This window comes from Sciurus carolinensis, chromosome 4 (genome assembly GCF_902686445.1).
Source record: "Sciurus carolinensis chromosome 4, mSciCar1.2, whole genome shotgun sequence".
Taxonomy (NCBI): Eukaryota; Metazoa; Chordata; class Mammalia; order Rodentia; family Sciuridae; genus Sciurus; species Sciurus carolinensis.
The window spans coordinates 39,197,395-39,213,111 of record NC_062216.1 but is presented as its reverse complement, the minus strand read 5'-3'; the positions used below and the strand labels follow the sequence as shown (position 1 = coordinate 39,213,111).

At 36.6% G+C, this 15,717-nt stretch overlaps 1 protein-coding gene across 9 annotated transcripts in view; it reads left to right on the top strand.

The window, feature by feature from the left end:
• The window catches only part of Fat1 (FAT atypical cadherin 1), a 123,303-nt gene that overhangs the window by 15,382 nt on the left and 92,204 nt on the right, over positions 1-15,717 (top strand). For all 9 annotated transcript variants that reach the window (XR_007108139.1, XR_007108138.1, XM_047548021.1 and 6 more), the window contains exon 2: positions 631-3,916. Coding sequence is in view for 7 of the 9 variants with exons in the window: in XM_047548021.1 (XP_047403977.1) it covers positions 649-3,916 (3,268 nt within the window). In the remaining 2 variants the exon portion in view is untranslated. The remainder of the gene's footprint in view (positions 1-630; positions 3,917-15,717) is intronic.

The window sequence follows — 15,717 nt, the reverse complement described above, 5'->3', positions numbered from 1 at the left end:
CTTTTTTGAGTGACCATGTTGGTGTTTCAGAAATTATTTCAGCTTGATGATATGATTTTAGAAATACATTTGAATAGTTAAGTAGTATTGAGATAATAAAACCTTGTTTTATGTAGAGAATGAACTAAATCACTTATAATTTCAGTATAAATTTTGAAATGAGACTACAGGCTGTCATTATGTAAGGTCATGGAAAGCCACTGTTGAATTTTTTAATTTTTTTTCTAAATCATTAGAAGCTTTGCATGCTTGCAATACTGAAGTAGCATTAAGTTTACAAGCATTTTTAGCATTTAATTAATTGTATGAACTAAATGTAAACATTTATTACCTGTCTCTTAAGTGTAAAATATAGTTATTACAGTTGTCAGACTTTAATGTTTATTATGATTAAGTTATCACATATGAAAAAATAGGATTTTGAGTCATGAAAAGATTGTTGTCAAACTTAGTCATTCTGTACTTATTTGAAGAATGTTGATACCTATATGAAAACAAGAAAATAATATCCCATTTGATTGTGTTTATCCATATTCCAAATAGATGAAAAATACCTTAAAGTTTAAAACAATTTACACTTTTTTATTTCCCCAAGTGATAATTCTTATTTTTTTTTTCCTTCTGTTTTAGGTTTCTGAGAGTTAAACAATGGGGAGACATTTGACTTTGCTTCTGCTTCTGCTTCTACTTCTCCAGCATTTTGGAGACAGTGATGGAAGCCAAAGACTTGAACATCCTCCTCCTATACAGTTTACACATTTCCAGTACAATGTCACTGTGCATGAGAATTCTGCAGCTAAAACCTACGTTGGGCATCCTGTAAAGATGGGTATTTACATTACAAATCCACTGTGGGAATTAAGGTACAAAATTGTCTCAGGAGACAACGAAAACCTGTTCAAAGCTGAAGAGTACATTCTTGGAGACTTTTGCTTTCTAAGAATAAGGACCAAAGGAGGAAATACAGCTATTCTTAATAGAGAAGTAAAAGACCATTACACGTTGATAGTCAAAGCAGTTGAAAAAAACACGAATGCTGAAGCACGAACAAAGGTCCGGGTGCAAGTTCTGGATACAAATGACTTGAGACCATTATTCTCCCCCACCTCATACAGTGTTTCCCTACCTGAAAATACAGCTATAAGGACCAGTATTGCACGAGTCAGTGCCACAGATGCAGACATAGGAACCAATGGAGAATTTTACTACAGTTTTAAAGACCGAACTGACATGTTTGCTATCCACCCAACCAGTGGCACAGTAGTTTTAACTGGTAGACTTGATTACATAGAGACTCAGCTCTATGAGCTGGAGATCCTTGCTGTGGACCGTGGAATGAAGTTGTATGGGAGCAGTGGTATCAGCAGCATGGCCAAGTTAACAGTTCATGTGGAACAGGCCAATGAATGTGCTCCTGTGATAACAGCGGTGACGTTATCACCATCAGAACTGGACAGGGACCCAACATATGCAATTGTAACTGTGGATGACTGCGATCAGGGTGCCAATGGGGAAATTGCTTCTTTAAGCATTGTGGCAGGTGACCTTCTTCAACAGTTTAGAACAGTGAGATCCTTTCCAGGAAGTAAAGAGTATAAAATCAAAGCTATTAATGGCATTGATTGGGACAGTCATCCTTCTGGCTACAATCTGACCCTACAGGCTAAAGATAAAGGAACTCCTCCCCAGTTCTCTTCAGTAAAAGTAATTCATGTGACTTCTCCACAGTTCAAAGCTGGACCGATCAGGTTTGAAAAGGATATTTACAGAGCAGAAATAAGTGAATTTGCTCCTCCCAATACACCTGTGGTCATGGTAAAAGCCAGTCCTAGTTCTCCCCATTTGAAGTATGTTTTTAAAAGTACACCTGGAAAAGCTAAATTCAGTTTAAATCATAACACTGGTCTCATTTCCATTTTAGAACCAATTAAGAGACAGCAGACATCCCATTTTGAACTTGAAGTAACAACAAGTGACAGAAAAGCCTCCACTAAAGTCTTGGTTAAAGTCTTAGGTACAAATAGCAATCCCCCCGAGTTTACCCAGACAGCATACAAAGCATCCTTTGATGAGAATGCACCCACTGGTACTACTGTCATGAGTGTGAGCGCTGTAGACCCTGATGAGGGTGAGAATGGATACGTGACTTACAGCATTGCAAATTTAAATCACGTGCCATTTGTGATTGATCATTTTACTGGTGCTGTGAGTACTTCAGAAAACCTGGACTATGAACTGATGCCTCGGGTTTACACCTTAAGAATTCGAGCATCAGATTGGGGCTTGCCATACCGCCGGGAAGTTGAAGTCCTTGCTACGATTACTCTCAATAACTTGAATGACAACACACCTTTGTTTGAGAAAATTAATTGTGAAGGAACAATTCCCAGAGATCTAGGTGTAGGGGAGCAAATAACTACTGTGTCTGCTATAGATGCTGATGAACTTCAGTTGGTACGGTATCAGATTGAAGCTGGGAATGAACTAGATTTGTTTGACTTAAACCCCAACTCTGGGGTGTTGTCATTAAAGCAGTCACTAATGGATGGCTTAGGTGCAAAGGTGTCTTTTCACAGTTTGAGAATTACAGCTACAGATGGAGAAAATTTTGCCACCCCATTATATATCAACATAACTGTGGCAGCCAGTCGCAAGCCAGTAAACTTGCAGTGTGAAGAGACTGGTGTTGCCAAAATGCTGGCAGAGAAACTCCTGCAGGCAAATAAATTGCACAATCAGGGGGAGGTGGAGGATATTTTCTTTGATTCTCACTCTGTCAATGCTCATGTCCCGCAGTTTAGGAGTACTCTTCCAACTGGTATTGAGGTAAAGGAGAACCGTCCTGTGGGTTCCAGTATAATTTTCATGAATGCTACTGACCTTGACTCTGGCTTCAACGGAAAACTGGTATATGCTATTTCTGGAGGAAATGAGGATAGTTGCTTCATTATTGACATGGAAACGGGAATGCTGAAAATTTTATCTCCCCTTGATCGTGAAACAACAGACAGATACACATTGAACATTACTGTATATGACCTTGGTATACCACAGAAGGCAGCTTGGCATCTTTTAGATATCACTGTTCTGGATGCCAATGATAATCCACCTGAATTTTTACAGGAGAGCTATTTTGTTGAAGTGAGTGAAGACAAGGAAATAAATAGTGAAATCATCCAGGTTGAAGCCACTGATAAAGATCTGGGCCTCAATGGACATGTGACATACTCTATTCTTACAGATACTGATAGGTTTTCAATTGACAGCACAACTGGTGTTGTTAAAATTATGCACCCTTTGGATCGTGAAATACAGCATGTGCATTACTTAAAGATTGAAGCCAGGGATCAAGCCAAAGAAGAGCCCCAGTTGTTTTCCACTGTGCTTTTGAAAGTCTCACTAGAAGATATTAATGACAACCCACCTAAGTTTATTCCACCTAATTACCGTGTGAAAGTTCGAGAGGATCTGCCAGAAGGAACAATAATCATGTGGTTAGAAGCCTATGATCCTGATTTAGGTCAGTCTAGTCAAGTGAGATACAGTCTTATGGACCATGGAGAAGGAAACTTTGATGTGGATAAACTCAGTGGAGCAGTTAGAATTGTACAACAGTTGGACTTTGAGAAGAAGCAAGTGTACAATCTCACTGTGAGGGCCAAAGACAAAGGGAAGCCAGTTTCTCTGTCTTCTACTTGCTATGTGGAAATTGAGGTAATTGATGTGAATGAGAACTTACATCCTCCAGTGTTTTCCAGTTTTGTGGAAAAGGGTGTAGTGAAAGAAGATGTCCCTATTGGCTCATCAGTAATGACAGTGTCAGCTCATGATGAGGACACAGGAAGAGATGGGGAGATCCGATATTCCATTAGAGATGGTTCTGGTGTTGGTGTTTTCAAGATAGATGAAGAAACAGGTACATATGTTTTTATAATTCTGGTTTCTCAGCCCTCCTATTTGTTTTTCACTTATGCCTTTCGATAGTTCCTTCACAATTCGCACTTGATCTCTCTTAGGGCCCAGCATAGAAGTGCTTCTTCTGTATGGTGTTGATCTGTTGCTGTATGTAGATACGTAAATCAATAAGATGGAACCAAAGGAGTCCAAATGATTAAGTGGGCATTAAATGAGTGCAAGAAAATTAAAATTGTTACTACTGATACTCATCTCTTAAGTTTGTACTCTCTGCTCTTAAAAATATCACTTTGGTTTTTTTTGTAACTTAGAGAAGCCCTTCTGAGGTTTTTCATGTGTTTGTGGACTCTTACAGCAACCACTTTCACCTTCTGGCATGCCTTCCAGAGGTTATTGCACAACCTCCAACATTATGTGGTGCACACAGATTATGGATTAAAACTTCTATAATATAATCTTCTTTACTTAGTACCTTACCCAGGTTTTGTCTAAGAGGCAGATGTAGGATAATGGAATGTTGAACTGAAAAGACCTGTCTTGTAAACCTGGCTCATTGTTAAGTATGATCTTGAACAAGAGAAATACTGCTTAAAACTAACGTTTCGTCTGCAAGATGAAGACACTCAAAACTACTACAAGATTTGCATGATAATACAGCAAAATAACATGGGAAAAAGCTCTTCGCATGTTAGGTTTATTAATTTTTTTTCAAGTGGTAGCAATGTTTTATGATGATACTCTTTCACCTAGAATAGGGTTCTAAAACCAGGACCTCCAAGATGGCCAGTTTATGTGAGTGTGTACAGTTTTGCACTTCTGTTACTTTCCTCTAGCTGCACAGATAGTATAGTTACAAGTCAGTCTCCTTGATGAGGGTGTGAGCTTTCATAAGCTCATGCATTTCTATCTTCAACACGTAGCAAAAAGTGCCTGGCACATAGACACTGCTCAATAAATGTTAAAAGAATAAATGAGTAAATAAATTAATATTTTGGCTTTGAATGGCCTGCTCTCTGAGCATGGCCATAGAAATGAAAGGAATCTGGTAACTGTAGCTCTGAACAGTGATAGATGGGTTTCAGTTTCTTTACTAATCTCTTTCATCTTTCCTTTATAAATCTGTTCATTTTAAAAGGGACTTTCATGGTTACATTAAATCTTCAACATATTCAGTAATACCATCAAAAAATAACAAAAGTATTCAGTCAACACTCACCCTGGTGTCCATATGAGCATCTAAAGGCACAAAGCACATGAAAATGATAAGTTCTCTTAGAAATAGTTATTTTGGTCGTAGTTTTTTTATTATGCTTTTATTCAAGATGTTCTTTTGCTAATTGATTGTGTGCCACTAGCATGTGTTGGATATACTAAATCTACAGATTATATGTTCCTCATCTAAAAGTTTCATAGTTACAAGAGAAAACAGCATAACCAGTAGTGTTTGGTAATCCTTTATCAAAAATGTAGAATGCCTGTCCTTTTTTGTTGTTGTTTTGATCTTTTATTATTACTGTCCAATATAAATTAGAATTTTGAGGTACAAAGTCAACACAGAGAAATATCCAAAGTTAATAACTAAAGCTGAAACTTTAATGTGTTCTTTTAAATTTTCTAAGAAAACTTATTCCTACTTTTTTTCTTCCTCAAAGCAGATTTCAAAAAACGTATAAAGAACTGTTACAAATTAAAGTTGAGTCAGAAAATAGAACCTGAATCTTAATTTACATTCTCTTCGTGACTTAAATTATATGATCGCTGCCTTTTGGGTTTTTCTTTCAAATGAAAAGTGTATTTTTATTGCTGCTTTTAAAAGAATCATTTAGAAACTAGAAATTTTCACCTATAAATTTAAGGAGCTGGGTTATTCTTACTACAAGGGTTAGGGGGAGAAGCTAACCAGACAAGGCGGTGTCCTGAAATATGTCTGTGGTAGTTTTCAGAGTTGAAAAGCAGTGCCAGGCTTGTCCACCGGTAATATAGTGGGAGGGAGGAGGAGTGTGAGGATTATGGGCCCTGTGGTTGGTAATGGAATGAAAGACTGTTGGGCGTTTATATAAATAATAATATTTAAAGGTGAGAGAGAAGCTGGAAATTTCTAGGTCATTCTGTGATCCTAGTTTTACAGAGGAAAATATTCAAGTGTATGGTAGATTTATGTATATATGCCTTTTGAAATTGAATAAGTGATAAAATGGTATTTATACATTGGACTGGTATGCATTTCAGGATGTATTTTTGACAGTAGAATTATCAGCCCAAGCTATTTTAGAGATTGTTGGCCAGGACAATTAGTAACAGCATAAAATTCCTTTAGGAGTTTTTTTTTTTCATGCAACAGGAATTAATGCTGAAATTAGGTAGCTCTTTTTTTTTGGTGGGGGGGGAGTTTAATTTCTAGGGCATTGTGGCAGTGTGTAGGAATGTCTGTCTAACCAGGAAAAGTAAGGGGCAGTTTAGAAATACCTGTGGGAACATCACAGAAGGGGACACTCAAACTCAGAGTGGATTCTTGTTGGCTTGGCTCAGGCCTGGTTAGCGCTTTTCTAGAGCTTCACTCTGTTCTGTTCATTGCTTACTTCCATTGTCCTCTTACTTTGTCCAACAGTGATGCATTAATTATTGGGATGATTGATTCAAGCCTCTGCAAGACTGTTCTGACTCTGGGGACCAAAAACCTGTCCACTTACCTATTTGCTTCTTCCCTTTGGCTTTAAACTCCTTGTGTTGGTTGAATAGTAATGACCAGATTTTCGTGGTGGCTTAACTATTTCAACATTGTCAAATGTGTCTATCTTTTATATCCCTTTTATGGATCAGAAAACATTCAACAACTTGAATTTAGTTTTTACTATTTTTAAGATCTTTCTTCTATTTAAATCTGCTTGAATTTGAAACATCACCTGAAAGTAGTTTTTAAAAAAATGAAAATTCTATGGATTAACTCTGGATTTTTTACATATTTTGCTAATTGGCTTTACAGGGAGGTAACATGGAATTGCATTGTGGGTTAACAGTCACTTGCTCATTTGATAATTTCACTGTGTCATATGCCTTTTCTGGAGAGGCCTTTGGGGATTATTAGTGAACTGTTCTGACAAATCTGTGCCCATGTGATTGCCCTTCCATTTGACGAGGTTTGGATGGGCAGAGCATTACATGAAAAATTATTTGGAAAGTCATTTTTTGTTGGAGAGCCAGTCTCCACAAACTCTAATTAAGATTCTTTAAATTCCTCTGCTTAAAATCTACAGTGAGAATTCTAAAGTAGATTTGACAAAAATACTTAGTGGAATAGATAAATTGGAGCATGTGTAATTTCACATTTAGGTTTTGGTTTGCCTAACTTATTCGTTCTCAGTATAATGATACTATTTCGCCTCACTTTTGCTTCAGATATGTTCTTGGTGTCTTTGTACATTTCATAGTTAAGCAGAATAGAATCTTGAGCATCCCTCATAGATTTGTGAAATAAATCCTGTTTAGTCTTTTTAACTGATGGGAACCCATCAAGTTAATTATTACTTGAGGACCAAGGAGTTGTTGCATCTTTTTGTTAATTTTTAAAACTAAGATAATATATAGAAAAATGCTTATCCAAAATCTTTTTTAATTGTTAATGGAAACTTATGTTGAAACAGTGTTTAGGTGAGTCTCTTCCCCTGATGTGTGTATGATGGGTTGCTCATGGGTGTGTTTCCTTTTGTATGGTTCAATGTTTAGATGATGGTATAATGCAATCCAGTAACAGTATTTTCCCCTTTGACTCTACTTATTTGGGGAGACCATGTTTTTCATTAAGATAAGAGCAGATTTTTAAACTTATTAATGCGGGGTTAATCTTAGAATTTCAATCATGGTTTCAGTATTGAAATTTACATATGTTTCTGTGGAAAAACTTGGAATGAATTAATATGAAAGTACAGCTGTTGTGACAAGATAAATCACCATTCATGAAATATGGGAGGGAATATGAGGATTACATTTTTCCTTATGAGAAAATTGCCGTGTTCTCATTACGGGGAAGTTTTAGTTCACCTTTCCTGTATCACCAGAGCTTGGCTTCTGCCTTTTTTCTTTCTTTTTTTTTTTGCAGTGCTAGGGATCAAACCCAGTGCCTTGTGTTTGCAAGGCAAGCACTCTACTGACTGAGCTATCTCCCCAGCTCTGGCTTCTGCCTTTCTTACAGTGGACATTGTATAGTGGAAACAGAAGGGAATTCCATTCCAGGCTAACCTGATGACTGATCCCATCGAGAGGGAAAATGTTCCTGGAGACTCTGTCTGATTTGGCAGAACTCTGAATATTTTGATATTTTTTGTTACTCACTTTTGAAAAATGTGTTTTCTAAAATACAGTAGGATATTCTACATATATCCTAGGATGTATGTTTTCCCTGCAGCCTGTTCTCATGACAGGAAATGGAATATAGCAGATTCTAATGGGCCATGGATCATGACTGAAAACTCTGAGAATGGCCAAGAACGGGGTGGCCGTTGAAAGTGTGGCCAGTTGTGGTATGAGCATTTCTCTCCACTGGGTCTAGAATTCCTGGCAGTATGAACTTAAATAGATACTGGTGGGAGGCCCAGTTAGGGAGTTAAGAAATTTGCTGGTGAAAGGGCTTTTGTATTGCTGTGTCCTCCCTTAAGTGGCAGCAGCTGCTGTCCTCTTTTTGTTCTTCTCCTAGGAAAGTTTTAAGAGAAAAGAAACTTACTTCCCAGCCACAGTGAAATTGAAAAATCAGGCTCTGTAAAAATTATATTATGATAGTGTACTCTTGCCCTGTTCAGGAGTAAAAATCTGCTCCTTTGTGTGTGCGTGCTTTTGAGTTGAGGCAGAGCAGAATAATAATCTCTGCTGGTGAAAGAATCCTCTTCTGAAGCCAAAGGATTAAGGTGAAAGTAGGATCTAATTTGAAATCCTAAGGAAACTTCATTTTGTTTTGAAAGAAAACAAGATCAACTTTTCTTTAGTTATTTGTATGGTATTTAAAAGTTTGTTGCTTGGAGTACTGAGGGAATAAATCTAGATGGAAGGGGAGTTGGGATATAAACTGAACTGTGAACTTAAGTTTGTATTATGTTGTGAAGTAGGGTATGATGATGCCTATAGTATCTTCATCTAAATCCAAATGACCTGTAGTAGGAGACAGGACCTGGAGGGTATGGGGTAGGAATAACTCACTTAAAACATGGTCTTTGACCCGTGCTTTTAGTGGTAATGATAATGATGTTGAGCGTCAGTATAATAATAAACTACAGTCCATTAACTGAATATTACAACTAGGTACTGTTCTAAGAACTCTATATACATTAATGTATTTCTCACAACTATGAGATTGACACTGCTATCCCTGTGTTTTAGTAAAAGAAACATTGGCCCAGAGGTTAAATAACTTGCCCATGACCACTTGGATACTAAGCAGCAGAATTACATTTCTTACATTTTATTGCCTCTCTCTCTTAAGAATGATCTAGCGAGCTTTAAGGAAGCCCATTTGAAAACTTCTAGTTGAGTGGGACTCTGGGTTAAGCTGGATTAGGTTGAGTAGGAGACTTGAATCCTACATTTAAGACTTGGTCTTGAAGGTATCTTGAATCTAAGAATTTCTTCTGACTCTTTTTTCCCCAAGACACCATATTGCTGTTTAGTTCATTTAAGAAGAATAGGATTTTAGAGCTCATAGTGGTGATTTTAACAATTCAAGATTATTCCATCGAAATATAAGTAGTCAGTGAATAATAGTGAACTTCCCGGTCTAGACAGTGTAGAGATAAACAAGTGCCTTACCTGTGTTTGCAGCCAAAAGTTATCCTTTCCATCAATAAAAAGAGTTCCTATCAGATGGATAGGATGTTAAAGTGTTTGGAGTTTTTTCTTGGGGAAATGATGTTTCAGGTGGTTGTGGGGGTCCCAGCTAATATTGACACCAGTTAATAGTCCCCAGGGAAGCCGAAGCTAGCCTGATTTATACTTCCCCTTTGAATTGAGTTCCTTGCAGTCTTTGTTCTCTTGCTTTGTCCTTCTGGTGCCTTGACTTCTGCAGCTGTTCCCACCAGTCATCTGGCGTCTGGTAAGAAAGCCAGTGTGAATGTCAGTTCTCCTCATCCCTCTTGGTAGGAAACCTTTTTATGTTCTAAGAATGTTTAAGAATGAAATGTCATAATTTGATGAGTAGCCTGTATAAATAGAGATTTAGCGTTCAAGTCATATCTGGTCTTTTTTTTTTTTTTTTCATTTGCCTACCTTACACAACAATAAGAATTGAATGGATTTAAAACTTAGGTGTTTGTCCATGTTATATATTTTTCCTACTGTTTTGACTGTGGAATATTTTAGATCATAAAGCTGGAATCATTAAGCTTATATTATTTATTAGTTGGTATTTCATGTATTATGTTATTTTGCAGTTATCTTATGGCATTTTTTTAAAAAAACATTTTTTTTAGTATTGCATGCTCGCCAAACAAGACACAGCACCCCAAAGCACCTTTCATTTCTTTTTAGTAGGAATAAGTGGTCCTGGAAAGATTGCTTATTCAGGGGCACATGCCTCTACTTGTTGAATTGGCAGTTACTCAGTTTAACAGCAGTGATAGAAAGTCTAGGAAACTGTTTGCATGTATACTTGAAGGACTGGTCTTATCAGTTAGCTTACTTTGCCAGTTAAACTATACCCTGTCTCCTCAGGTTATCTGATACTGTTTTGAACCTGTTTTATTTCTCTGAGTGACTGAGCTAACTAACCTGTTGAATGAGATTCCTTAGAATTGTCTTTTTTATGGTTAGAGTCTACTATGAATAGTCTTTAGCTAATTGATTTTTTAAAAAAACAAGTTACCCAGACTTCGATTTTCATTTGTGATAATTTGTCCACATTTCTTACCACTGGTAAGCCTTTTTTTCCCCATAGTCATTGGTTTGCAATTATAGTGAACATTTATTGAATACTTACCGTGCACCACTCCTATGATAAGCCTTTTACATAGACTGACTCCATGGATCATCAAGGTAATGCATGAGTAAAATTAGATGTTCTTATACTTTGTCCTTATAGTTCAGGCCTATTGTAAAAATATGACAAATAATGGGAATTTGGAAGCCCACTGATTTGTGCCATTGAATTTTGAAATAATGTTTTTCTTTTTTAAATTAAGTAGTGAAAGTAGAAATCAATGTGGTTTGAAGTGTAATGCATGTGAGAGTGTTCTTGTCATAGAGATGATTCTTGAATGAAGCTGTTCCATCTTTTGTGAATTTCTCCTTCAGACTTTTCAGTTTCCCACTGAATGATCTCAGATCCAGTGGTGGAGCCTCTAGTGCCCCCATAAACTTGCCTGTGTCTTCCAGTTTAGTGAATGTGTGCTGCCCTGTTCTGCTCCCATTCTCCCTCTTTGCTTTGACCCGTGCCCTGTGCCCCATTGTTTTCCTATTTCCCTGCCTTTCAGTGCAGTTGACTACATGATCAGCTCTTATTATCCCTCTTAATTCTGCTAAATAAAGCCATCTTTTTTAAAATTTTTTGATATTACTGGGGATTGAACCCAGGGCATTTTACCACTGAGCTACATCCCTAGACCTTTTTAATTTTATTTTAAAAAATTTTCAGACAGGGTCTCCCTAAGTTGCTTAGGGCCTCACTGAGTTTCTGAGGCCCTAGTTCAATCCTAGTCTTGAACTTCGGATTCTTCAGCTTCGCCTCCAAAATAGGTGGGTTTACAGGTTTGCGCCACTGTACTGGTTAAATAAAACTTTCTCGACAAATATTTTTCTTCATATGGAGCTAATTGCACTGTCTTTTTATGCACCTTTTTTTTTTTTTTTGACTTGTCTTTTTTCTGTAGATTTGTCAACTCATTGTGGTTAGATGCTAAATCTTTTACTACAAACTTCATATAATAGGCATTCAATAAATGCTGTGATAGGTTGGCCTACTAAGCTATTGCTGTCTTTCTCAAGAAGGCTCTTCTTGGAACTAAGGAGCCTTTGCTTCACTTCGTTCCAGGAGACGGACGGTATGTGGCTCAGAGTACTGCTGGTACCTGTTTCTTTCATGTCTGTCTCCTTGATCTTGATGAGTCTAGCCTTAATCATCTTCCTGCACTTTTCTAAGCAGAGTAGCTGACATAGCAGTACAAAGTCATTTGTTGAACAAGCAAACCAAGTGTAACACATAATGATTGTAGTTGTAAAGGTCAAGCAAAATTTCTCTACCAGTGCCATCCTGATACCTGTTTATAAATGTCTAAAACAGTAGTTCTTCCTTTTTTTAATTTTCCCCTGATACTGAGGATTAAATCAAGGGCTGCTTTACCTCTGAGGTGCATCCCCAGTCCTTCCAGTTCTTTTTGCTTTTATTTTTTATTTTGGGACATGGTCTTAAGTTGCTGAGACTGGCCTTGAACTTGGGATCCTCTTGCCTCAGCCTTCTGAATCACTGGGAACACAGGCATGCGCCATCATACTTGGATAAAACAATAGTTTTTAATGTTTTTAGCACCACAAAAACTTTAGCGAATTTGTTGAAAGCTGTAGGTTCTTTCTTCAGAGAGAGAGCGATTTGGTTATAATACCATGACGTTCACAAAGTGTTGAACTTTGTTAGTGTCCTTGGACCCTGGTTTTAAGTCGCTCTGTTCTAGAGATTCCAGGGTTGCCTCCCCCTCATACAGAGGATCCAGAGGATAAGGGTAATGGTTAGAATAATGACAGCAATGATAATGATAAGTATCAGTATAATGCTCTATACATTCTGAAGATTTTTGTATACATTATATGGCACTTAATCTAATATTATTATGTTTTTAATACCGTAGTTTTAATTGCTGTTTTATAAATGAGCTAGATAAAACTTCACAATGGAAAAATTACTTTTCTTTGTATTTGTATATGATTGAACAGAAATTCACTTGGGAGAGTTTTAGGCAAAATAATCTGCAGTTTTTCAAATACCTGCTTTATCAGAGGGTTCTTTTTCCCCATTGAGTTGTACAAGATATGCAATTGATATGACTAAGTAATATGACAAATAATATGTTTTTGTCATATTTGTTCTTTAAGTGGAGCAACTCTCTGGGCCAGAATTTGATCTTTAGTTTTGCCATCTTACCTTGGAAATTCTTGCTTTGTACCAGAATTCCCTTCTTTGTTAGGGTAAATAACCTGTCAGAAAACTAAAACTTCTAATAGTTAGGTTCTCCACAGATTAAATTTTTTGTTAAGTGAACTTTAAATCAATGTGTTTAAACCATGTTAGGTTTTTAAATAGCCCCCTTATTTGTTACAAAAGAAAAATTTAAATAAGTAATGCTTATTTTGAAAGGTTTAGTTCATTATCAGGAGCATTAAGCCACCTTAAAAGAAAGGCTAAGTCAACCTATATGTGGTAGAAATGTTCTCAATTGTGGTTTTTAGACATTGATACTTATCACTTCCAGGTATTGTTTCTTACCTGTGAAAAAACAACTCCCTATACATTCTTGGAAAATTTTCCAAAATCCATGTATTAGTGCAGGTTTGCTTTTAGCTATTAATATTTTTTTTGCCTTTTTAGTATTAAAGTTGCTTGACATTAGGCTGTCTCAAACATGTTTTTCTCCTGTATTTCTCTTACAGAAATACTTGGTACATATCAGTGAATACTCAGTGGATGTTCATCTTTTGGTAAACCCAATAAAATGTCACATGATGTTTTTCTTTTCTGGATTTCCTGCTCAGCTGAAGGTGCTTGCACCTTTAAAAAAAAAAAGAGAGAGAAGATGAGTTTGTTGGTTTAGGTAACAGAATGGAAATCAGGTATCTTAAAAGGAGATTAAAAACATTTTAAAAGAAGTGTGTGTGTGTGTGTGTGTGTGTGTGTGTGTGTGTGTAATAGTACGATGGCCTCATAAAAGAAGAGACCTAATTAGAAAATCATGAACATGAAGAATACCCATGTTTGGGTTTAATTAGATGAAGGATGATGGTGTCAGAAACAAGTCAAACGAGGCATCACATCTACAGACTATAAAGAATTGTAACTTAAGGCCAGTGGTTTTTAAAGTATGTGTTCTGCATATAGTCTACATCAAGAAGTATTTTCCTATTTTAAAAATCTGCTTTTGTTCTTTTCCTTCCAGAATGTATACTCAGTGAAGGCAGAGACGGCTGCTGCTGCTCTGTATCTCTGTTGCTTGGAACTGGGCCAGGCACATTAGCACCCGGCAAGCACTTGTCAATTTGTACAAAATTTGAAATTGAAATAAATTATTATAAAATATTAATGGGAAATGTCTAAATAATTATTATTGGGAAAGATCTTTTTTAAGTTTGTTCTATAGGTATGCCTTTTCTTCAATATCCTTACAACATCTCTTCCACTCTAAAGTCCTTCTTTGGCAGATACTCCCAAATAACAAGAGCCAGAACAACAACAAAGTAGTTCAGTAGCAATACAGATGCCTTTTTGTTCATATTTCACCTTTTCTAGAAACAACTTCATTTTTTAGGTTTTTAAGATTGAATATCAAAGCTTAGAATCAGGAATTCTAAATTGTAAGACTTTCCAGGCGAATATACTTGGCTTAGACATTGTTTTCTTGGGCTGTAGAAGGGAGATACATATATGTATTTGGATATATTTGTGTGCATGTATGTGTGTGTGTGTGTGTATTTCTATATATAGAATATCTGCATATGTAGACGTGTACATATACATATATTTCCTTTTAAAAGGCCATCTGTTATGTATTATAAATATTGGTTATTTCTGTTGATAACTGCTGTTAACTCCTCTTTTAAAGCCGGGTTACAAAATGGGGGAGTGTTCAATGACTAGACTATTTTAAGGAGAATAATATGCATGAAAACTAAAAACATTTTCTTATTTTAGTGACTACATTTAAATAAATATATATATTTTTTAAATTACATTTGCTCTCTCACTACTTTTCCTGCTAAGTAGAGCCTCTTTCACCCATACGAATAGAAAATTAGAAGCAGCTAGTTACTCCTTAGGATGATTAAAGAAAGAACAGAAGACCTTTATGGAGGATTTTCTGTGTCTTTGTATAGAAATTACTTTAGAAGAGACACGTTTAGGGTTTGTGAAAGGGTGGGGATGATGTCTAGGTTAAGTTAGAAGAGAGCTAAGAGGACTCAAGTAGAATAAGTATAGGGAAATCTAAAGCTGAATTGAGATGTTTATTGTCACATACAACTATATCATTTAACCTTTCCTTGAGAAACCATCTGAAAAAAAGCCACCATTTATATAGGTCACAGTCCTGTGGGTGGCAGTTTGGGCAGGGCTCTGCTCTTTCCTTTGCTAGTTTCATCTGAACTCCCTTATGTTTGATCAGTTGCTATGCAGTTTAGTGGCTCTGCTTAGTGACTGTGCAGTTGGCTGCATATTGGCTGCAGGTAGGGGTTACTAAGCCCTGTCTGTCATCATCCAGCAGCTTGCCCTGAATTTGTTCACCTGATGGCCCTCAGAACCCAGGAAAAGCAGCAGCATGTTCTCCTGGGGCTAAGCTCAGAATTCACACATTTTCCTGTTTCCCCCATTCCATTGGCTTACTAAGTTGATTCAAAAGCAGGTAGGAAAAAATAGACTGCGTCTTGCTGGGAAGGAAGAGTTTGTTGCAAGTTTTGTATTCATTTTTTACTCTGTTACAGGCACTTTTATTTGATTTTTTTTTTTCCCCCTTTGAGGAAATTCTTTTTGGTTGTTAAATGGGCTTAAGAAGTTAAAGGTTTTTTGAAAATTTTCTGTGAAAATAACTATGATGTCTTTAAAAACATCTACCTTATGTAGTCAGC